General features: G+C 33.0%; 1 protein-coding gene across 15 annotated transcripts in view; it reads right to left on the bottom strand.

Annotated features, from left to right (window-relative positions):
• Positions 1 to 6,070: 6,070 nt before the first annotated feature.
• Positions 6,071 to 24,105, bottom strand: part of Nlgn1 (neuroligin 1) — an 841,293-nt gene continuing 823,258 nt past the window's right edge. For 12 of the 15 annotated variants that reach the window (XM_074073748.1, XM_074073745.1, XM_074073747.1 and 9 more), the window contains 3 exons: positions 13,690 to 13,902; positions 9,630 to 10,419; positions 6,071 to 8,714 (listed from right to left, as the gene is read on the bottom strand). In XM_074073748.1, coding sequence (XP_073929849.1) covers positions 7,892 to 8,714; positions 9,630 to 10,419; positions 13,690 to 13,902 — 1,826 coding nt within the window. In that variant the 3' untranslated portion in view covers positions 6,071 to 7,891. The remainder of the gene's footprint in view (positions 8,715 to 9,629; positions 10,420 to 13,689; positions 13,903 to 24,105) is intronic. The other 3 variants (XM_074073752.1, XM_074073756.1, XM_074073758.1) reach the window with 1 other exon arrangement.

The raw sequence follows: 24,105 nt of genomic DNA on the forward strand, positions 1-24,105 counted from the left end.
TTGTTAGTGTCATTCAGAACCTGGAGAATATTGATACATTTGCTCAAATGGTAAGTGCTCAGTAAATGTCAGCTATTACTTTTCTCAGTATCCTACATTCTCTGTCCACAACTATTACTCTAGAGCCTTTTCTTCAACATGATTCTGCATGGTTTTGCTAATGACTTGGGTGTAGATAGAAGAAATATTTATCACCTTATTGGATTTCATTGCTCTGGGATGAGTAAAAAGGTCTTAATAAGCCAGAACAACATGCTGAATTTAATGAGGTAGAATTTAAGTGTTTAATATCTTAAATATAAGTAAAATTTCAAATGATCAAGGGCAAGATCAGCACATGTGAAAATTTAAGGAGTTATAATAGAGAGTAAGTCTTAATTTGAATTACCAATATGTGTGGCCACTAAAGAAGGTAATATAATCACAAGTTATATTAAGATAGTTTCTGCAATGAGGAAATTGGTAATGGTGTTCTGTTATGAAGAGAGAAAACTATACTTAAATGTTTGTTATGGTCAATCCAAGATATCATAATTCCTAAGGAACTGAGGTTTGAGAACAAATTTGAAGCCCAGTGATTGAAAAAGGGAAAAGAATCAGTTACTTTGCATTAAATGTGGGAAATTTTGCTTTGAGGAGAAAGTGACTCATGGAGTATATGAAAGTAATCTATTTTAAAAGTAAGTAGTGTATTTCTAAGCAGGTCAAGTGATGGAGATATTATAACTTTCAAAAGAAAATATTCCAATGGATCAGTATAAGGAAGAAATTTCAAAAAGTCCAAAATGTAGTCAGTAACTGTTTTAGAATTCTAAACCTATGATGTTCAATGACAGGGTTCACAGCTGTAAGCTGGGACTGAAGCAGAGGATTAAGGTTCAGCTAAAAGGCTGGATGAGATGAACTTTAAGCTGAACATTTTGTTTCCGTGATTTATTTTGTCATAGAAAGGCATATTTATTATCAGGAAAGATCACCATCACCTGCCTTGATTGACAGAACTTGTTCAACAGAATTCAACTAATAATTCAGAAAACTGAACAGATCTTATTTCATGTTTATAATTTTGAGGAATATGAAGTGGATAATAGAGGAGATAGCACAATGATTTTTTACAATGTATAGCACACACAGTGATATAAGTCTGTATGTTTTAACTTATATTAACATGGCAATAGTTGTGGTTGGTGGATAAGTCAGAGAGTTGGACCACATGTCTAACATCCACCATATTATCTGACACATGGTAGGCACCATTTCCTGAAGGAATGAATGAATAATTCATCTCATTGCTCAATTGATGTTAACTAGCTTCTAATCTGTCTGAGAACAGAGGAACCAGTTCTCAAGGCACCAGTTAGATCACCTTTTGATCACCTTCTTTTTTCCTTCTCTCTCTCCTTTTAATAAAATATTTTTATTAACATATTATTGTTGTACCGGGACTACATTGTGACATTTGCAAAAGTACTCACAATATATCACAGTTGAATTCACCCTTAAGATTTTTCTCACATTTTTACACCCTTGGAGAAGAAGGCATAAATGGTAATCAGAGAGGTCATGGCTGCCATAATGGCTGAGAAGATCCCCTGTAGTGCAGAGGAAGGCAGCTCTGGGAGCAAAATTGAGTATTTTCAGGGGAGTTAGAAAGGTTTTAACCAGTTATTCAAGGCAAATTTCCAGAGATGGGGGCAGTAGAAAGTACTTAAAATTACAATACTTCTCTGAACAATACTGCTTTCACATGAGTATTTACAGAATATATTTGGGACATTTTTGAAAGTGAGAGAAATACATTCTATCAAGTACAAGGAAAGATAACATGTAGTAAAAAAAGTTTAATCATATCAAGAAACATCAAATTCGACAAAACATAAAGACCTTTTATGGACAGAAACTCCTAGAATGTGTTTTTAAAGTGATTAATTTATTTAGTACTAATGGTCATATGAAGTCACAGAGATTTGCCCTATGGCCAGTTCTTTTATTTAACAATGTGGAAGGATTGATCTTCCAGTCATGTATGGAAGAAATTCTATAACATCCTGTTTTTGCTATATTCTTATTAGGTTATGTAGATGAAGATGACTATATTTCATGTAGTATTATCTCACAAAATCATTACTGATTAAACAGTACAAGACTAGAAATAGGTTATTCTACATCTTATTTTTATTGTTTCCACTGCTACTATTTAATTGAGACTAGTATTAAGTTTACTGTCTCTTTCTAAAGTTACTGATTTAATTCTATCAGGACAATATATTTATAATTTAAATGCTCTCCATTTTATAAACTGTCATACATTTCTATTTAATAAAATAGTTGGAGAAAAAAGTTGTTAATTTAAATTTAAGAAGTTTTTCCTCTTTCTCCCTCACTTCCTCCCTCCTTCCCTTTTCTTTCTCTTTGTCCTTTTTTCTCTCTTCTCTTCTGATAATGTTCAAGCTCTCAAATTCTGCTCTCCAAATTGTTTCCCTATATTCACCAAGAGTTAAACAGAGCATAATATATCGTTGGTTTCATCAAGTCAGAACTGTCACTGCATGTGTTAATAGTACAGAGAAGATGCAAAGAAATGTTTATCTTAGAAATATTTCCTCAAGTGCAAAAAAGAAGAAATTATTTCTGCTTTAAAAATAGTCCACACAACTTGAAAAACATGGTGATATTTATTCATGATAATAAATGCATTTTTAATGAAAGCCATGGATGTTCAAACACAAACTGAGTCATGACAACCCAATGGACTTATTTTTACAAAAACCATGACATGTGTTCCATTAATTTGCTAAATGATATGAGTGCAGATAAAGGATGAATTAAAACACTTAAATCCTTTTAAACACTCCATCTAATATAGATATCAACTCTAGCAATGACATTCAGAAATGGTACTTTTATTTTAACTTCAGCTGCTGAGTTTTTGTTACTGGACATTTATAAGTTTCTTTAAAGCTTAATTGTTACAATTTACTTTGACATAAAATAACTACTAATTTGGCTTGACTTTTTGGAGGACTAAATTTTGTCACATTGCTACATATTTAGGATAATATACAATGTCATTTGTACATATATGGATCTAAAAGGGCTATCATAAATTTTTACACACCATATGGTATGTGGGGCATACATACCATATAGTATAAAAACAGATTACCAGAGAAAATTACATTTACATCTAACTTATACTTGTTCCTAATAATTGTAGATTTCTAAATTAAATTTACTTATTTAGAAAAATTGTAAAGTTTGTTAGAGTTTTACATTTTCATTCTTAAGTACTATAAATTCAGATGCCTAACATTTATCATTTTCCAAAAATTCACCTCATTCTTTCCAAAGACTCATTTGGACCCATTCAATATCATATCAAAATGAAAGTAACTACAGAAACTTTCAAATAGAATTTTCTTATTTTCAATTGACAGCATAGTCATTCTATTTTACCTTTCAAATCAAATTATTTTAATCTGCAAATTAAAAAAATACGGTAAGTTGTATAAATTAAATCCCAGGGGAGAAAGGCACTTAATCCCTGCACATGGTTATTCTTGTCTGTATTCTCTACAACCCTAAACAAATGAAATTGATTTCTGCCTTGCAGACAAATATGATAATGTGCCAGATTAAAACCAAATCACAATGCTTATAAAATTGGAATCAGTTGGCTGCTAAATGGAAATTTCTTAAAAGCGTTCTGATGGGAATCTGAAGCAGGTTTTGCCAATGTATCAAGTGCAGGTGCGGTATAAGGATATTGGAGACATTCCCTTAGTTTATTGACTAAAAAGCTAAAACAATTGCTGTAACAGTAAACTTGGCAAGATAATTAAATGAATGATAACAAAATCTCAGCAGGGAAGTGCCCATTAATTGAATTTATTTGGGACATGTTTTCACAAGTATAACCAAATTATCTAATTTTCACTCACATTAAAAAAGTGATAATCTATAACAACTAATTACTGGAAAAGGCCAGTACTTTGAACCAAAAACACAGAAAAAAAAATTACTAACATCAAGGGACTGCCATGATGTGTGGCAGCTTCTTAAGAATTTCATTTATCATTTTGTACTATGAAATATTTCAGTGAAACTCGCTAAAGAAAAGAATCCCAGTAATTTCTATGTAGTGTTGTCTTTGAAACTGGAATACATTTACCACATGGTATCATTTCTTAATATTAACATGTGTGTGTGAGTATGACAACAGATGAACTAATGGCTACTATGCAGTTTATTATAGCTATAACAATTGAATTTGGGTTTTTCATTTCTGTAGCAAAATTAGTGTCATCCTGTTTTCCTTCTTAAGATTACATACAGTTGACAAGTTTGAAAAGAATTTTTGTTATTTTCAGGTTGTTCAGATGAAAGAAGTCTTTATGAAAGTATCTTTGGTTAGCTTTCCAATTTGAAATGAGGAATGCAGTAACCTACACTCATATTTTCGGCTTTGAGCTGAAAAGATGTTTTCTGTTTGGATATTTGTGATGATTTAACAAATCATATTCCAACTTGCATAAAACTTAATGATAAAATTTGTTAAATATCTGTTGTCAACTAGATTCTATTCACAGTTCACATGTTCAATATAAATTTAAAATCATTAAATCTGTCACTTTAATATTTCTAATCTCATATTCTAAAGCAACAATCTTTTGATAAATATTTGAAAAAAATTTATATAAAAGCAAAATAATTAAATAACTTCATTTTGGCTTAAGGTTTGTATACATCCTAAGCAGTCTTGCTTGGTTTCAATTCAATCTGAGTCAAGAAAGTCTGAATAAATAAATAACTCCAAAATATTCTTTTAATTTTAGTACTTACTTTTTATCTCATATTTTTATCAACTAAATAAACACATTGGTTAAAACTGAATAACAATATTCAAAGTTTTTCTTGCATTTAAAAATTGTTTCAGCTTTAAAAACAATTCTTAATATTCTGCTTGATGACATCATTTTACACTGAGAAAACTGGAAACTGTGATTATAAAACTAGAAATTTATTCTTCACAATGACTTCACCACATGACTGAGAACAATAAAACCTGGCTGCTTTATCTTCCACAAAGTTGATATTAAATTATAGAAAAGAATAGGGCTATGCTTTGTTTCCTTAAATTATTTCCCTAAATTAATATAATGCAGATGTCAGTTATTTTATAGATAGGTATACTGATAGATAGATAAATGTAGAGAAATAGGCAGATAGAAAAACAGCCATCAGTAAAACAGAATGATTTTGCCAAGCAAATTAATGCATATAAAAGTATTCACCTTATCTAATTTTGTTGTCACTTCAACTTCTGATTTTATCTTCTGTTTAATCAATGTAGCAAAAGTCAGTTTTCTGATTAAGCAGTATTTCAGATGCTACACAATTCTTTTTGTTGGCTTACATTAGCAGTTCACAGTCTAAAAGCATAACCACATCAGGGAAAAACTGCATGTCGACAGCTCTGGATTTTGAATACTGCTTCTAGCAGAGATTTTTATTTGAGATTATGGAGCAATATCTACATCTTACTAATATTTAATAATTGGAAGGAGAAATTATAATCAAAATAATTCCTTACAATAGAATTTTATCTTTTAGTGTTGGCTTAATATCTTGCTCAGCACTTTTAAATTTCTCTGAGGATAACTTTTTAATCTATGTTTTGTGATAGTTTAATCACCCTTATAGTATAAATCTAGATATTTTTATTTCATGAAATATTGTACATTTATTTCCGAATAGACTTTTTCCCTGATGATCAGAATTAGAACCTGTGTTTCTAAGTGAAAACAAATGGTACCTTATTTCTATAACACCTTCACATAAGGGGTACTTAAAAATACAAAGCTAATATTTTTCATGGGTTCCTGGAGCTTATAAATTCATGGTGTTTCCACGGTTTCATCTTAGATGAGACTTGCTGTTAAGTACACAGCTGTGTTTTCCATAGAAGTTGCCTATATGTCTTCAAAAACCCGACTGGTCTAGAAAAATGACTCTTTGAGACTTGTTTTTGTTTTTACTTTTTTTTTTTAAAGAAAAGACAAAACAGCAATAACATTTTAGCTCTTTAATGAGCAAAGATCATGTCTCTTAGCATTTGACTGATAGTCATTATCCAGATAATCTTTATTTCACGCAATGACCAGTGACATGGCCAAGATGTACAAAGTTGTTTCCATCAAGTAGTATACAATTGTTTTCTTTTGTATAATAAGCTTTCATTCTTGAAAAAAGAGTAACTGAAAAGAAAGGTTTCTGTTACTGCAGTTAGTTTGTCAGAGAAAGTTCTTTGCATTATCTTACAAACTATCAAAATTGCTAGTCATCTGAAAAAATGTAAAAAAAAATCACATAACTTTAGTCTAATAGAAATATAGTACAGGTAAGAGAGAAAGTATTTATCAGGATGTGCTCTTTAAGTCCATCTCATTTTTAATATAAATGTACATCTGATTACATATACAAACATTTGGAAAGGTCTGTGATATACTGATATTACTGGTAAACAACAGGGGATGAAGAATTTCCTGTGATCTTAGAATATTCATTTGAAATCACACATATGTGTAAGACTAAAATCCTCCAGGTGTAGACTTCCTAGGTCTGTATCTATGTTGTAGTCTACTGAGATTGCATGAGTAAATTCCAGTGAATCAACTTCAGTGAGAAAGGTAAGTGATGTGAAGAGGGACATAACTTTATATTGAATTATTAGTAGTAAACATTTTATCATGCAACATGAGTAAATCAATAACTGAAAACTGTAATCAGAGTGATAATATTGGGGCATCCTCATATCATAAGAGACTGTCGCAAGTAACTTTAGACACACTTCACCTTACCAAAAAGAACATAATACAGAGTAACAAAAACCACAGCAAATTATAGATCCTGTAACACATGTCCAATTAGCGTTGTATTTCTATAAATTATTTAAATGGGAATGAAAAGAACATTAAAAACATAGGAATTTTTTTCTGGGATTCATATCAGCAAGTATTCACCACTATACCTATAGTTTCTTCAAATACCTTTAATAACTAATTCCTTCTATTATTGAGACTACTGTGAATTATTTTATTGTAATTACTTTTGCCCCTTAAAATCTTCTTTAGGTTCTGCCAATTGATGGAGGAAGCTTCTATTTAAAACTCCAATGGGATGAGAAGAATTTTAATTACGGCTTAATCAGCAGCAGAGCCACCAAGCATATAAATTATCATGCACATCGTGCTAAAAATATCCAGTTTCCTTTATCCCCACAACTTTATGCTGACAGCACTTATGTGACAATGTTGTACCTGCCAGTCTTTAAACTTCTTTGTTTTATTGGCAAATTTCAGCATGAGCCTCTGCTAAGGCCGCTAACAGCACTGGTGCTTTGTGTACTTATCCAAATATGTAAATATGGTTTACACAATAAAACAGCTCCAAATAAAACTGATGGAAATTATCTGACATTCCATTGGTGTGTCCCTTGTGCATATTCATAGTTGTTTTGTATTTTTGTGTTTTATATTTCAGACATAGTTCTTTCCTTTTTGGTGTTCCACATGCCTAATTCCATTATGTAACTGAAATCTTCAAAAAAATTAGCTCTTGAATGTGAATGAAAAAGTATCATTCAGAACAATTGCTTCAAGCAATTGAAATTTGTTTTTAAAGTTGATTTGTGTGTATGTATGTATATATATATATATACATATATATATACAATTCATTTTTTTCAAAACCCCCAAAGTTCTTGATATGTATATTCACATAATATCCCTCTTTATTTAAATAGTGAGAGTCTTGTAGGTTGAAAGCCAAGGAATCTTCAGTAATCTTTTACTGCAATCCATCAAAAAAATAGTTTGTTTCTCTGATCTGGCTATACCCTGGTTGTTGAATGTGAATGGGGGTGGGGATGGGGATGGGGCAGTGTATTGTTCTGTCCTCCAGTAAATGTATTGAATGTGTGTAAGGGCTGAATCCCTGGTATAGTGTTGGGAATCATTGTAATGGTGTTTGGTGTCATTAAGGGAACATCATCAGGTGACCTCCTCATAGCTAGTGTGTAATCTGGGGGACAGGCGGTCCGAAGAACCACCTCATGTGGATGGATGGACTCACATTCATGATCCAAATCAGTGTGCTTCATTTGGAGGGACATGATTTCTTCTTCTTGTGCATGGGTCAGATCATTGGTGGTGGTGCGCTGTGGGCTGCATCTCCTGTGAACATCATGTCTCCGCTTATCCTTTTTGTAGTACAACGCTGCAAAGGCCAAGATATTCAGAAACAGCAAGGATGCTCCAACTGCAATAGTGACACTTAGCTCTGTTGAATAGTCCCTCTGATCCACTGAAAATGGACTTGGTTGTTGTTTGGGGTCATCTTGCTTGGCAGTGGGAAAGGCTGATGTGACAGGTATGGAATTTTTCCTCGTAGGTCTGAGAGTGATGTCAGTTGATGGCACTTTAGTTGTTGTCGAGGTATACTGAGAAATGTCATTGAGATTATGCAGATGAGGCACCAGCTCCAACCAGAGATTCACCTTATTGGCTCTGTAATGCTCTTTAACTCTTGGTTTTAATCCAATATGGAGATAAAGTTGGTCTTTCTGAGAGTATCTGGTCCACGCTACTTCTTCAAAGCGGTTGGGTTTGGTGTGGATGAACTTCGTGTCTTGAGGGACTGGTTGATTTGGGTCACTAGGAAAGAAAAATGAAATTATGAGAACACAATGGTTTTTACACTTTTTCTCAGTCAAAACACTACCAGTTTAATGTCTAATTGAAGCAGTAACTCAGCAAGGCTTTAGATGGTGTCTTAGCATTAACTTGGAACAATTTACAAATTTAAATCTCATCACAGGCAAATTGGTAGATGGTTGACAACTTAAAGCAAATTACATTTTGGTTTAATTTTCTCAGAGATGGGCTACTATCAACTCAAAGACTTTAAAAAAAATTGTTTCAATAGTCATACAGGTATGGTTTGTCTCATAGACAAAAGAGATAGAATAGAAATGTGGAAGGACTCAGGATTTGGAACCGGCAGATGAAGATTTAAGTCCTGGTGCTACTACATACCAAACATATGTAGGTCTTAGAGCCTCAGATCTCTTCTAGGTAACATGGGATTAATAGTATCCAACTTGTCTACATTATAAGGGTAGTTAGAAGGATCAAAGAGCATTCAGTATAATGAAGTGGAAAACACTATGAAACAATATTTGTTACTACTGAAAATCAGTAATAGCAAGTCCTGTGCAATTCAAAAACCAAAATATTATGTAATTATTGAGTAACACAACATAGATAAAAGCCATTCTTTGTTTAGCTTTGTATCTTGTGGTATTTGGGTTTGAATTCAGCACTCTATCTATCACTTTAGCTTCACCCCCACCCTGAAGCTTTTCTTAATAAACTTTTACCAAGGAAGAATAATAAAGCAATTGCTGTTTGAAACACTACGATATAGAATTAATTATTCAGTAAAGCAAATTAGCATATCACTGGTATCAATCTACTAACTTATTTGGGTATACATATATATTATTTTAAAATACTTTAAACAATATTTTTTAAAAAGAATGATAGCAACCTCTTTCCCTAGGTACATACCCAGTTTTAGCAAAATTTGTCCAATATGTCATTACAACTGCACTCAGCATCACATCATTTTTGGAGAAATTGCAAGGAAATAACTCTGTAGGACCAATCATGGGGATTCCCAACACATAGGGAACCTCATCTCCATGGGCTGCATCAGCCCAAGCTGGAACCTGATCTGTTTGGCAATGATGGTAAAAGGCATAGAAGTATGTAGGTGAACCAAAGTTTGAATGAAGATCTGCAGTGGCTACAGCTGGTGCCACCCACTGATGGTCCGTAAACAAAGCCAATAATGTCTTTCTTCTGGTTTCGGGGTTATGGCGGTCAGCCCAGTCAGTGTACATGAATTTAATGGTTTCTCTCAAAACATCTTTGCCTTCAGGATATCCATATAAATTATCAACAAAATTGGAAACAGCAAAGTCAAAATCACTAGCTGATATACCATCATCACTATCTACTATATTTTCAACAAATTTTAATCCTTCCCCTTGGTTAACCCCTAACATTATATCATAGTTGAGAAACTCTCCTTGTTCCATCAGTATCTGAGGGTCATCTGGTATTACGTCACCATCAATCACAGGTCCAAAGGCTATGTGGTATCGGGCTGGTTGAATATCTTGATCAACAAGTTCTTTGTAAGGCTTCTTCTGGAGGCATTCCACTAGCTCTACTGTATCTGAAACATTGCAACCAACTTTGGTGGCCAACATTCTAGCATACTTTGCAGGCTGGAAACTAACAGCCCAGCTGGAAAGAGCTGTTCCACTTTGAGCTATTGCTCGTTGAAAAAGTCCTATGGGAAAAATTAATAAAGAGTTTCAGATGATTGTTGAAAGATGTGGTAACACAATAATAACCGGTATTTTAAACATGTATATAAAAACTCATGTACATCTCAAGAAACAGAAAGAGACATTTTTGCCTGAGAGAAAGAATAAAAGGTCATTCCCAGGGTATAACGAATTAGAGAGGTGGACCTAAGTCTAAGTTTTCTACTTTGAATGGCACCTGCTTTAGGGATCAAGAGGTCTACATTCTACAGAGTCTCAAAGAGGCAATAAGGACTAAAGGAGAAGGTGTTTGTACTAGGGGTAAAAGCTTCAAATATTTTCTTTAATGAACATGTGAAATACTTATCACCACCAACTAGATGGGGTCAATCCTTTCTTTTTTGACCTGTCAGACTCTGTGTATTGTCTATTTGAAATTGCCTTCTCTTTGACTGAATCTGTCTTCTTTCAAAATAACTGTGTATATTTGTTTGATCTAGATTTTTTTTGAAAAAGAATGGTTGAGGTCTCACACAACAATGGAGCTGGCAATTTATTAATACCCTGGGAATGGCCCTAAAGTCACACAAAACAGAGTATCACTTTAGACATACTCTTTCTTGAACTTCATGTCAGATATGATATGCTGAATATTCATCTTTCAGAGGAAGGTAAAAATATTTGAAGTGTCTTCACTAGGCTAAAAACAACCATCAGCAGGAGGATTTAGTAGGGGATGATTTAAACTTTTCCATGTTGAATGTTGTACTGCTGTATTTTATCAAAAATTATGAAACATACATGGTCCACTGCTTTTTACTTAATTGCATTTAGGAATTATAAATTATGGCTCCATATGCAGTTTGATAAGAACTGTATGTCATTCAAATTTACAAATGTACTTTGCTCATTAAGGTATTTTCTAATAAAAATCTCATTTTAAAAATAATTTAGCTATTTTCTTTTAAAATTTTACCATTATTACCAATTTCTAGATACAGCTTTTTAGTTCAGTTATTTGAAAACATGCTAAAATATTCATATGTATTAGTGAGAAAAGAACTCTGCACAAAGTTGCTAAAGCAGTGTCTGAATTAGAAGTAAAGTCCCAGATTTTTCTCCAAAGATGTATAAACATTTAAAATGTCTGTAAATGTGTTTCTTAAATAATTTTAAAAGTCCTCAAAAAATCAAATAACACTAATTTAATTTTTTTGGTTTTCTGACTTTTTTTATAAACACATTTTTAATTTGATAGAGCAAAGTATGCTAAGCAAATTCTACAAATGCTGAGGATTTAAAAAATGTATAGGCTATTTGTCAACATTTGAGTAGAGAAATATTATACTAATTAAAATTTTATAACTATAATCAATCTGGTGGTTTTAATAATACTGTTTCCTGTTTCTGGGATTCAACGACATGAAGTATATCCAAAAAAGATTTAAAGGAAAATGCACATTATGTTAAATATTGCCGGAAATGTGCCTGTTACATGGTATTAGGACAACCATTAGTGAGAGTGCTGGTTAAGTGTATGCATGACTCAGGGTGGCTGAAGACTTGAGCACTGCTGTAGCCCTTTGTAGTTTTTATAGTTTTTAAAGCTGATGTCTACAATGAAGGCAGAATTAGCTGGGTGATTTCAAGGGATTTGCACACCTATTTGTCAGATAAAGCAACTCATTCTGGAGAAGGATTTAGGACTAGGTCAAACCTAAGTTCATGTCTCTTGTCAGGTACAGACACATTTCCTTGAAGAGTATGATGGACGATTATTGCAAAACCACTTGCTATGCTTACCACACTGTCAATTCATGAATAAGTCAATGAGATATCCGATTTGTCTCTTTAACTAAGTTTCATTTAATATTGACTGAAATTGGCCATTTTTGGTCAAATGACACTGAGAATTCTATGCAGGTTACCTAATGCCAACTCAGCTAAATATTTACACTAACGTGGTACTAAGACTAGAATAATCTATTCAACTAGAAAACCTAACTTTGCTATTTCAAAATAAGCCATTTCATTTCGATCAACATTCCTATATAATTGAAAATTCTTATCTTCATTATTATGTCCACTCAAATCAGAATCATACTAATATAAATGAGATGTTATATAAACTAGGTCAGTAAATTAAGTGCATGATAATGCATGATTCTCTAAATATATATACTCATCTAGTGATTGGCTGTTCTTTTGGAATTCAACCTTGCTGTATCATTTATAACTAAAAAAAAATCTACTATGTCTGGTGGCTCATGTCATAAACTTTGTCTTACAAATTAAAATTCTTTATGAATTATACTTGACTGTGTGTATTTTAGTTTTTCATATACACATAAAATGACAATTAAGCAGTAGAAAATAAAATATGGCCTATGTTGATGCATATTTTCGGTCTTCTACTCTATTGCATATAAATAATAAATAATGGAGAGAAAATATTTGCTTTGTGAACTTTTCTCAAAAAGCTTTACTTCTGTGGATATTTCAAATTAATAATGCAGTTAGAATGGTGATTAAACAAAAGGTAAAATGGAGTCCGTAAAACGACACAATGAGCCCTGGACAGGCACTTTGGGAAAAGGATGTCAAAGCCAGGAAATGGACACAAGTAAAACATTTCATGGATTTAAGCAGCCTCAGTGCTTCATGCTGCTGTTCCAAACTTTGGAGAAAAAAAACCACTTCTTGAGTTCAAAATAGAAAAAGCATAAAGTCAAATGTATTTTTCTTTTTAATCAAAGCTTTACTAGTGACCTCAATGCTTTGACAATTTTGGATCGTGCATGCAAAATAGTCAAATATCTATTCTCTTCTCAGACAACAAGTGAAATTATGTTTCCAGACACACTAGCTTATGACTTCTTCATTAGTTTCATATTAAAAAAAAGTGGTTAACATGTCTATTGTCTTGAAAATAGACTGCATATAATTCCTGCATTAAAAAACTTTCATTTGGATTACTGAATAAACAGAGGGAACATAACTGTGAATGCCTTTGCCTGATTTTCCCCAAAATCACCCTTTGAAGAAAAATAAACGTAATGCTAGCTACTCTAAAGTGTGCTTGAAAAGGCACCCATACCAAGCACCACAGGAGACAAAGAAAAGAATCTGACAAAAATTTAAACATGCGTAGAAAAGCTGAAGAAACAGTTTTGAACAGTCATTGAGTTCAACCTAACAGTTTGAACAGAGAAATATATACAAAGCATCACATACTACTGATGGTGGTGGCATGCAGACACCAAAATTGTCAAAATTTGCAACCTGCATAATACCTTTGGTTGAATTGCTCCAACGGTTACCTTCAGAATAATGGGATAAAGTCAGCAGATTGACACATGAACCCCCAGCGCCTGATCCAAAAACAGTGATTCTCAAGGGGTCACCACCAAAGAATCCAATGTTCTCACTAGTCCATCTTAAAGCCTGTATGAGATCAAGAAGTCCATAGTTTCCTTTTGCAGCCTGATCCCCTGTACTCAAGAAACCTGAAAAATAGAAAGAAGACAACTTAGGATATTTGTTTGAGTTGACATGAGTTAACTGGCATGAAATTTAAGTATGAATTAAGCCTGTATTAATCAATGTGAGCTTGGTCCAAGTTCTTTAATAAAAATTATTTCCCACCAGGAAAATTATTATAGGAATAGTAGTGCTTGAAGCTTGAAAATGGCATATATCTTCCATATAAATGCGTCCCAAATTATGTGCGTAACAGGTCACAGGGGTACCTAAAGGGAATGGAAATACTCTAAAAGACTTTAAGGAAAACATTCCAGAGGTCAAGTTATTTGATTGATACATTTGTGAAGTACTTTGGAACGTATAAGAATGTGTACTTTGGATAAAACAACATTAATTCTCAAGTTGCCTATGGTCTATCACGGTTGGAATTTGAGGTATGTGTAGAAGAGTTTAAGTATTGGTGTGCAAATGAGGTATCTTCCAAGTCTTGAGGGAGAAAAGTTTGAGCAATCCCATAAAATTGTACAACTCTTTACACATGTATGTATATGTACATTTTTAGGGTTGATGGTCCATGATTAAGAAAGAATCTGCTAGAGGTAATTTGAGGCTATGTTTCAGAATACTTTAAAAACAAACTGAAATGGTCAAAGCTCTGCTTGATAGAGACTCTGATAATGAGACAGAATATGTGTTGAATAATAGAATGAATCAAGGTAGAAGAAAGATGAAAAGGACCTGCACTGACAGAATGGCAAAGGAAATCAAAGCAAGAAATGGATAAGAAAAAAATGCGGCAGTAAAAACTGACTGATTTTCTTACATATGGAAGTTGTCAAGGGAAGAATCAAAGATATTAATTTAGTACTACTTTAAGCATAATCATTTCTTTAGTTAATAGATTTTATTATATGATTATTATAATGTGTAAGAAGAGCATTAATTATCTATGATAGTTCTATGAAGAGAAAGATAAAAATGTTTCAAAAAATAATTCATTTTATGTGCTATTCATATATAGAAAATATTTACAAATTTACTTTTCATTAAATTTTCATGGTGTCTTCTTATTTAGAAGCATTGTGAGATACTTAATTATAGCATAGTCAAACAAAACAAAAACATGTCAGGAAGTTCTTAATTTTGTTTGCTTTATGTGAACTTCAGTATACAATAAAGCCATTGGTTCAAAAATCTGAAAGATCCTGTTATGAATGTTTTGCTCTACAAATGCAGATTGAAGGCATGAACAGTGAAAACAGCATTATGGAAAAATTACTATTAATTAGCTCTGGAACTATAAAGGACTTGTGTGTGTGTGTGTATGTGTGTGTGTGTGTGTAAGAGAAAGAGAAGGGGGAATGAGAGAACAAGAGTACAATGCTCTAAGTAGATTAATATACATAATTTTATATCACAAATATATTCAGGTAAAAAATTGATTTCTGAATATAGCTTAAGCCACTCAATGCAAAACAAGGGTTTGTGTCTAATCCCATTTGAAATAATATTGAAAAATTCCAGTTACACTCAAACAAATATTTACATCCACATAAAATTGATTTAATAATAAAATAGCTTTTGTTCAATGTTTAGCATGTAGAGCACTATAGTAATAAGGCGATTAACTCTCCTTTAACTAGAGTATTCCCTTTATAATTCTAGTTTTAGTTGCAGTATCTTCAAACACCTTGGTTGATGGGTCAATTAATTTTGCATTGACATAACAATACTATCAAAACATATCAAATCTCTTTTTGAGATTTTGAGAAGCAGAGTAACTTCTGCTTTATACATAGTTAAAAGAAATCTTGTAGCATCTTCAAAAAAAGTTCTAAATGTAATTAATTCAATTCTAACAGAGTATTATTAAATAATAGTATGGAAGACAGAGTAAATCATATGATAAAAGTTATTCATAGCCTGGAAATGTCTAGGATTGCTCTGTCAATTTCCATTTTCACTCTTCAGTACTGAATTTCCCTCACTCCTGTTTTTATTTTATGTATGCTGTAGTGTATTTCTGTCAACTGATTGATCTATTTATTTATCTAGTCTATCTGAAACTAATAGTTTAAGCCTAGATAGATAATTAGATATCATTAGAGTGAATTTAGGCAGCCACTTTGACTTTTTTTATCAGAGAAAAAAACAGACAATTTCTATTATTATTAAAGCCAGGCAACCCACCAAATCATATCTCTTCAGACCCAGAAGAGTGGTACATGCTTGCATGTATTCCTTGATTCTTGCTATGTTCAAGCAACATCTGTGACTCAGCAAAGAGCACAAAATGAGGAAAGTGAAATGAATTGCTGCCACAAAAGAGACAGTTTGCTAATACCCAAATGATGCATTGACAACATTCTTTGTATCTTTTTATCCACTGAAGTATTCACTTAAAGTTCTTTTTTAATTGACTTAGCTGCCACAGCCTTAAGAGCAGAATCATTTGAGTATTCTACCTGGAACTTTACATTGAACTGTACCTCTAGTCGAGCCATGGGGGACTCAATTTGGCAGAGACCAGAAAGTACTCCTCACCTTCATGAATGCTTTAGAAAATAAAGATTTCCCCTAAAGGTTACTGAAACAAGTCTTAATAGATGGACACTAACTCTACCTTTGACCTTTGTTGGCCTTCATGGTAAACTTAGAATGTTTGACTAGTTGATGTCTTAACTGAGACACTATTTTTATAAGACAGAATGATGATTATAAAACCAATCCCTTTTTCTTTTATGTGGGAAAGTGGAAGAATTTCCCAGAAAAAAATGCAACCATTTTAATTTAGTTGACTCAGGAACATAAAATTAAAAAAAAAAAATCTAGACTTGTCCAAAAACTTTTAAACTTAAGGCTAACTCAAAATTCATAGTTAAGAATTGTTTTGCTAGCTCATATATCTACTATAATCATCATCCAACTATTTTTTCAAACAGAAGTATTTAATATCATTCTTCCCAATTAAAAACTCAGTCTATAAAAAAACATTTCCAATAGTTGCTCCTACATGGAGCTTCTAGTTCTATAGATCTGATTAAATGTACTGAGCAGGCTTGAATTCAGTTTGCAGTTTACCTGATCTGGCAACTATGATTACTTTCAGGTGTTAGAGAGAAGCCAGGCAATTGAAATGGGTCCATAGGCTCTTGGAATGGAAAAATCAGATCAAACTTACAATAAATTATACAAAGGGAAAATAAAACAGGTAATTACTGCGACCAAGTAATTGGCTTGGGCTACTTCTGTATTCTGAATTCATATAGTTCTGATATAAAAGAGCATGTAAGAAGCTAAGTTTAACTGTCAGGTAGTAGCCTTGCAGTTTATTGGATGGTCCTTTATGTATTCAGCTATCTTACAGGACAAGAATACATTCAATATCTTTAGACTGTAGAAAAAGGAAAATTGAGTCTTAGTACAAAAAAAAAGATAAAATAAAAATAAAACACACAGACAAGAAAAAGAAACAAACCCCAATATATTCAAGGAGGAACCTGGGGCTGGGAAATATATAGGTTGTTTACATTTTAGATGATATCTAGTATCTGAAATGTCAGAGATTTGAAATGTCAGTGATTCTAAACTGTAGATATGCTTTCTTATTTTGGAGGTAGAAACCATACTTGAGTGTCTATGTTTATAGTAGTTTCTGGAAACATTAAATGTAATGTAATAATTTTTGAGTCCACATTATGTAGTGCATGCCATAAAGCAGCAGAAAGGAAATCTGCAGTGTTTATCAATGCTGTTGCCTAGATACAAAGGACTATGACTGGCTTTTGGCATCACATTTCTCAGCATAGAGATCATATAGAGAATTAAAGAGCCAGCCCTGCAGTCGTGAGATGGAATGGTAGCGAGGCACTTGGGAATATGGATCAGAAAAGTAGCTCATTAAGGATTTTCCATTTTAAGCATGAAAGGGTTTAAAACTGTGGATTAAAATCTCAAATCCTTCTGGGAATCCCATGTTCTAACTCAGCCCATCTTGTCACTTGCCAGGTCAGCCAGTTCTTCCTCTGCACTCAGCCTCTGGCTCCTGTTTTAAACATAATATGAGGACTTATTCCAGGTTCTTTACTTGCAAGACCCACGAAGTCCTTCTAATTAGTCACTTAAGCCTCAAAAAATTCCAACAAGGAAGTCTATATTTTACTTTGTTGCCAGACTAACTTTTAAAAATTATCCCATTCTAATAGAGGACACTGCCCAGTGATAATAAAATCCTCTTGTTAAGACATCATCGAGTAATTCACCTTCTTTCTCTTTGGAAATATTTCAAATTTTTAATATTGTTGAAAATATGGCATTGTAAAATCCCCAAGTTGGGCATATATAGCCAAAAGTACCAACAACAGTGGCAAAGACTTCACAATAAGGGAAAAAGTCTTTGGAACAAATAGTGTTTAGGAAACTGAACATATACATGCAAAGAAAATATGAAGCTGGACCCTTCCCTTAGACCACATATAAATATTAACTCAAAGTGCATTAAAATCCTAAATTATTAAATTCCTAGAAGACAGAAGAGAAGACCCTTAAGACATGTTTTTGTCAATAATTTCTTGGGTATTACATAAAAGCACAGGCAACAAAATAAAAAATAGATAAATGGGGTTACACAAAACTTAAAAATTTCTACATATCGAAGAATGAATCAACAGAGTTAAAGGCAACCTATGGAATGGAAGAAAACAATTGTAAATCATATAAATGATAAGGTCTTAAAATTCAGAATACATAAAGAACTATAAATGGACAACAAAAACAATAACCTCCAAATAATCTAATGAAAAAACAGGCAAGGAATTAAATAGACATTTCTCCAAAGAAAATATACAAATGGCCAACAAGCAGAGAAACTAAAGCAGATACCTTAAAGCAACTGAGGCCAATAGGAAAAGGGGACCAGGAACTAGAGAAAAGGTGAGATCAAAAAGAATTAACCTAGAAGGTAACACCCACACACAGGAAATCAATGTGAGTCAATGCCCTGTATAGCTATCCTTATCTCAACCAGCAAAACCCCTTGTTCCTTCCTATTATTGCTTATACTCTCTCTACAACAAAATTAGAGATAAGGGCAAAATAGTTTCTGCTGGGTATTGAGGGGGGGAGCGGAAGGGGGTGGAGTGGGTGGTAAGGGAGGGGGTGGGGGCAGGGGGGAGAAATGAACCAAGCCTTGTATGCACATATGAATAATAAAAGAAAAATGAAAAAAAAAAACAAAAAAAAACAAATGGCCAACAAGTGCCAAAAGAAAGGATAGTCACATTAATAATCATTAAAGAAATGCAAATTAAAACAAGTATAAAAAACTACCTCACACCCATCAGTATGGCCATAATAGAAGGAACAGAAAACAATAAATTTTTTGGCAAGGATATAGAGAATTTGGAACAATTGTTGGTAGAAATGTAAAGTGATTTAGCCATTATGAAAAAGATTGTAGATGTTCCTCAAAAAATTAAAAACAGACTTTCCATTGTGGTCTAACACCTTCTCTTCTGGATATATATCCAAAACAATTTAAAGTTGCATTCCAAAAAGACATTTGCAAACCCCAATCATCACAATAACTAAGATGTAGAAGTTAGACTTATGAATGGATAATGAAATGTGAATAGTGAAAATATACATATGACAGAATATTATGCAACATTGTAAAAGAAGGACATCTGTCAACATATTACAACAGTGATGAACCTTCTAAACCTTAGGCTAAGTGAAATAAGGCAGTCATAAAAGGATATATATTGTATAATTCCACTTATGTAAAGTCTCTAAAGTAGTCAAAAGTCATAAAAACAGAAGATGGAAAGGTTTTGATCAATGAAAAAAGAGAGAAAAGAGGGTATAGAGTTTCAGAAGTGTAAGATAAAAATATTCCAGATATCTGTTGCAAAACAATATGAATATACTTAAATGAATTCACTTAATACTAAGCAAAGTAATGTATACTTACAATGGTGGTGGTGATACATTTAATGTTGTTTTAAACTATTATGATAAAAAGTACCCTAAACTGGAAAATGTAGAGACTTTGTAGAGAGACAGACATACACAATACTATTTCACTACCCATCCTCTACAGCTAGCTATTGTATTCTCTTGAAAACTCTTTTCTAAATTCTTCTTAGAAAGCAGCACAGGACGAAGTTAAAATAATTTCTTTTTTAAAATGTATGATCTAAGGAAAAAGAACTTGCTTGGGAATAGGGCTAATATCTTAACATCATATAACTTGGTGGTATTTCCAAAATTTTACATCTTGGTGAATTAATTTGTTCATAAATTTGCTATGAGATAATTTTTTCTTTAATGACTCATCTTTGGGGAATATGAACTAAGTCACTAGCCAATGCCTCTGATTCTTGACATCTGGACATGGATGCTTACACTGGGAAAAAGAAGGTGGCACTATCAAATGCATGGAAAGAAAATACCTGGAGTCTGTTTGCTTATTTGCTTTGTTTGTTTTGGTTTTCAGTCATCAATTCTCTAAGTTTCACTATTTCCAAGGTAAATAGTTCATATGGATTCTTCTATATTATACTCAATTTTAACATTTTGTGATTCTATCTTCCAGTAATACTAAAAAGTTTATTTTAACCAGATTTTGTCTAAGAAGATGGAATCTTCTGCACCTGATTGATGGAATACCTTTTTTTTTTAAGTTTGGTGGTACTGGGGTTTGAACTCAGGGCCTCATGCTTGCTAGGCTAGCAGTCTAGCACTTCAGCTACATCCACAGCCCTATCAGATTTTTTTCTGACTGTAGATGTGAGAGAGAGAGAGAGAGAGAGAGAGAGAGAGAGAGAGAGAGAGAGAGAGAGAGAGAGACTTGATTTACTTAGCTCTCAATCATATTCACCATTCCCCTTTCAAGACTAGCTCCAAAAGGTGTGTGGGTGGTGGTATACTCTCGTAACACCAGCATTCAAGAGGCTAAGGCAGGAGGATCAGCATGGGCTACAAAGTGAGTTCCAGGCCAGCCTTGCCACATAGCAAAGGCCCTGTCTCAATAAAAGGAAAAGAAAAGGCCCCAAATTTCCAGACTTAAAAAGAAAAAATACTGAGTTTTTAAAAGTTAAATACTTGTGATTTAGTCAAAAGGATTGAATTGATCACAAAGGTTTTCAAATTGTTTTGCAATTTGAAATTTGAATTGCCAAGCCATTTCAAAACACAGATGTTGCCTTTTTAGTTTTAATTAGGTAGTAAGGGTATTTGTTACAACATAAACAAATTTAAGGGATCCTATTAAGGGTAAAGAACAAGTTTGCATTCACTGTAGGTAGTTCCTTAGAATTCAAATCAAACATCTAATTGGATTGTATTGTAATAATGACAGTTTTTGTGAGCCAAAAATTCTCTGATGATGATGAAGCATAAAATAACATGTGTTCATTGGTTGACAAGTCCTTATTTTAGAATAGTTTACAAAATTGCTAACAGTGCTAATAACATATTTTAGGCTATAAAAATAAGAGAAAGAAGGGGACAGAGAGAGAGAGAGATAGATGATATTTGAATAACTGAATAGCTGTAGAATAGGCAGCAGTAGTCAGCTATAAATAACAGTAGCCTGAGTGGGAAGGAGGGTGCTGTGTCCTTCATTCTCACACTAGCTATTAGCTAACTCCTGATAATGATACAAATAATAAACAGGGAAGCAGAGGAGAAAAGGTTTACAGAATCAATAAAGATAACAAAGCAATTCAGCTAATTTCATATGAATATTGACAATAGTAGATCATTTTACTTATTTTTTTCTAATATACGAGGATTTTTTGAGATGATGCAATTACCATAAGATTTGGATAATAAAGTTTAGTATTTAGACCAGGTGCTGATGGCTCCTGCCTATAATCCTAGCTACTTGGGTGGCTGAGATTGGGAGGATCACGATTTGAGGCCAGCCCAGGCAAATTGTTCATAAGACCGCATCTCCAAAATAACAAGAACACAGTGGACTGGAGGTGTGGCTCAAGTGGCAGAGTGCCTGCTTTACAAGTGCAAAGCCCTGCTTTCAAACCCTAGCCCCACCAAAAAAAGTAAAAATCTGAAGTCTGGTATTTATTAAGTATAGCTTTTATTATATCCTTTATTAAACAATTGACTGATTTAGTGAGTTTAAAACTTCTTTTAATTTTTTAAAAACAATATTTTTTTTCATTTTGTTAGCATATATTAATTGTACAGAGTACTAGGTTTCATTATGACATTCTCACAATGCATATTAATATACTTTCATCATATTTACGCCCTATACCTTCACTTATTCTCCATCTCCATGTCCCTTTCCTGTTCCATAATGGTTCCCCTTGTACTTGTATATCTTTTAAAAAATTCCACATATGAACAAAACCACATAATACTTGCCTTTCTGAGTCCAATTTATTTCAGTTAGCATGATTATCTTCAGTTGCATCTACTGTCATGCAGATGACATGACTTCATTCTTCTTTAGGGCTAAATAAGACACCATTGTGTGTATAGCACATTTTCTTTACACATTCCTGTATTGATGAGCCCCTTATGTACTTCCCTATTGTGAACAGTGCCTCAATAGGTATTGGTGTGCTGTTATTTCTATTGTATGCTGACTTTGATTCCTTTGATTATCTACCCAGGAGTGGTATAGCTGGATCACATGGTAACTGGACTTTTAGTTTTTTTTGAGGAACTTCCACACTGATTTCCATAGTGACTGCACAAATTTACATTCTTAATAGCATTATACAAGGGATTTCTTTTCCCCTACATCCCACCAACACTTTTTTTTTGATTATAACCATTCTGACTGGGGTTAGATGGAGTTTCATTGTGGTTTTAATGTGCATTTCCATGATGACTAAAGATGTTGAACATTTTTTCATGTATTTATTGAACATTTGTATTTCTTCATTTGAAAATTGTTCAGTATATTTGCCCATTTATGGATTGGATTATTTGTTTTTTTGGTGTTTAATTTTTTTAAGTTCCTTATATATTCTGGATATTAATCCCATCTCAGATGAATTACTGGCCAAGACTTTCTCTAACTGCATAGGCTGTCTCTGGTAATTATTTCCTTTGCTGTGCAGAAGCTTTTTAATTTGATGTGATGATTCCACTTGTTAATCTTTTTCTGTTTTTCTTTAGCTACTGAAAATCTATCCAGAAAGTTGTTGCCAATGCTTCTATCTTGAAGTATTTCCCTGATGTTTTCCTCTAGTTTTAAAGTTTCAAGCTGAACATTATGGTCTTTGATCAATTTAGAGTTGTTTGATGTACAAAGTCAATGGGGTGGAGCAAGTATCAGTTTTCTGCATGTAGATACCCAGTTTTCCCAGCACCACTTATTAAAGTTAAAGACACTGTCTTTTCTCCTGCAAGTTTTTGGCACCTTTCTTAAAGATCAAATGGCCATAGATGTGTAGGTTTATCTTCTATTCCATTGGTCTACATGTCTGTTTTTATACCAGTATCATACTGTTTTTGTTACTATGGCTCTGTTTTATGTTTTGAAATTGGGTATTATGAAACCTCCAGCCTTGCTTTTGTTGTTATTGGTGCTGTTGTTCAAGGTATTTAGAGTCTTTTGGAACTACATGTAAATTTTGTGGTCTTTTTTTTATTTCTGTGAAGAATGTTATTTGAATTTTGATAAGGAAAGCATTGAATCTGGAATGGTTTTAAATAATATGGCAATTTTTACCCTTATCCTTTCAATCCATTAGTATGGAATGTCTTTCCACCTTCTTGTGGTTCTTATTTCTTCTTCAGTGTTTTGTAATTTTTATTAGAAGTTTTTCACATCATCAAAGATTAGGTTTATTACTAGGAATTTTTTTGAAGCTATTATGCATGAAATTGTTTTCCTAATTTCTTTCTCAACAAGTTTGTTGTTGATGTATAGAAAATCTACTCATTTTGACATGTTGATTTTGTATCCTGATACTTTGCTGAAAGTGTCAGATCTAAGCGTCTCCTAGTGGAGACTTTAGGGTCTCTTAGGTATACAATCATATGAAAACAGGAACAATTTGACTTCTCCCTTTTCTAACTGCATCCCTTTTATTTCTTGCTCCGGGTAAGACTTTATTTTTGAATACTTTCAGTATGACAGAAATATTTCAAAAAGATCTCAAAGAAATACCGTATGTACTTCAACCAGATACTCTACACAGTAAAATTATTCCTTCCTTCCTTCTTTCCTTCCTTCCTTTCTTCCT

Source organism: Castor canadensis, chromosome 5, assembly GCF_047511655.1.
Source record: "Castor canadensis chromosome 5, mCasCan1.hap1v2, whole genome shotgun sequence".
Classification (NCBI taxonomy): Eukaryota; Metazoa; Chordata; class Mammalia; order Rodentia; family Castoridae; genus Castor; species Castor canadensis.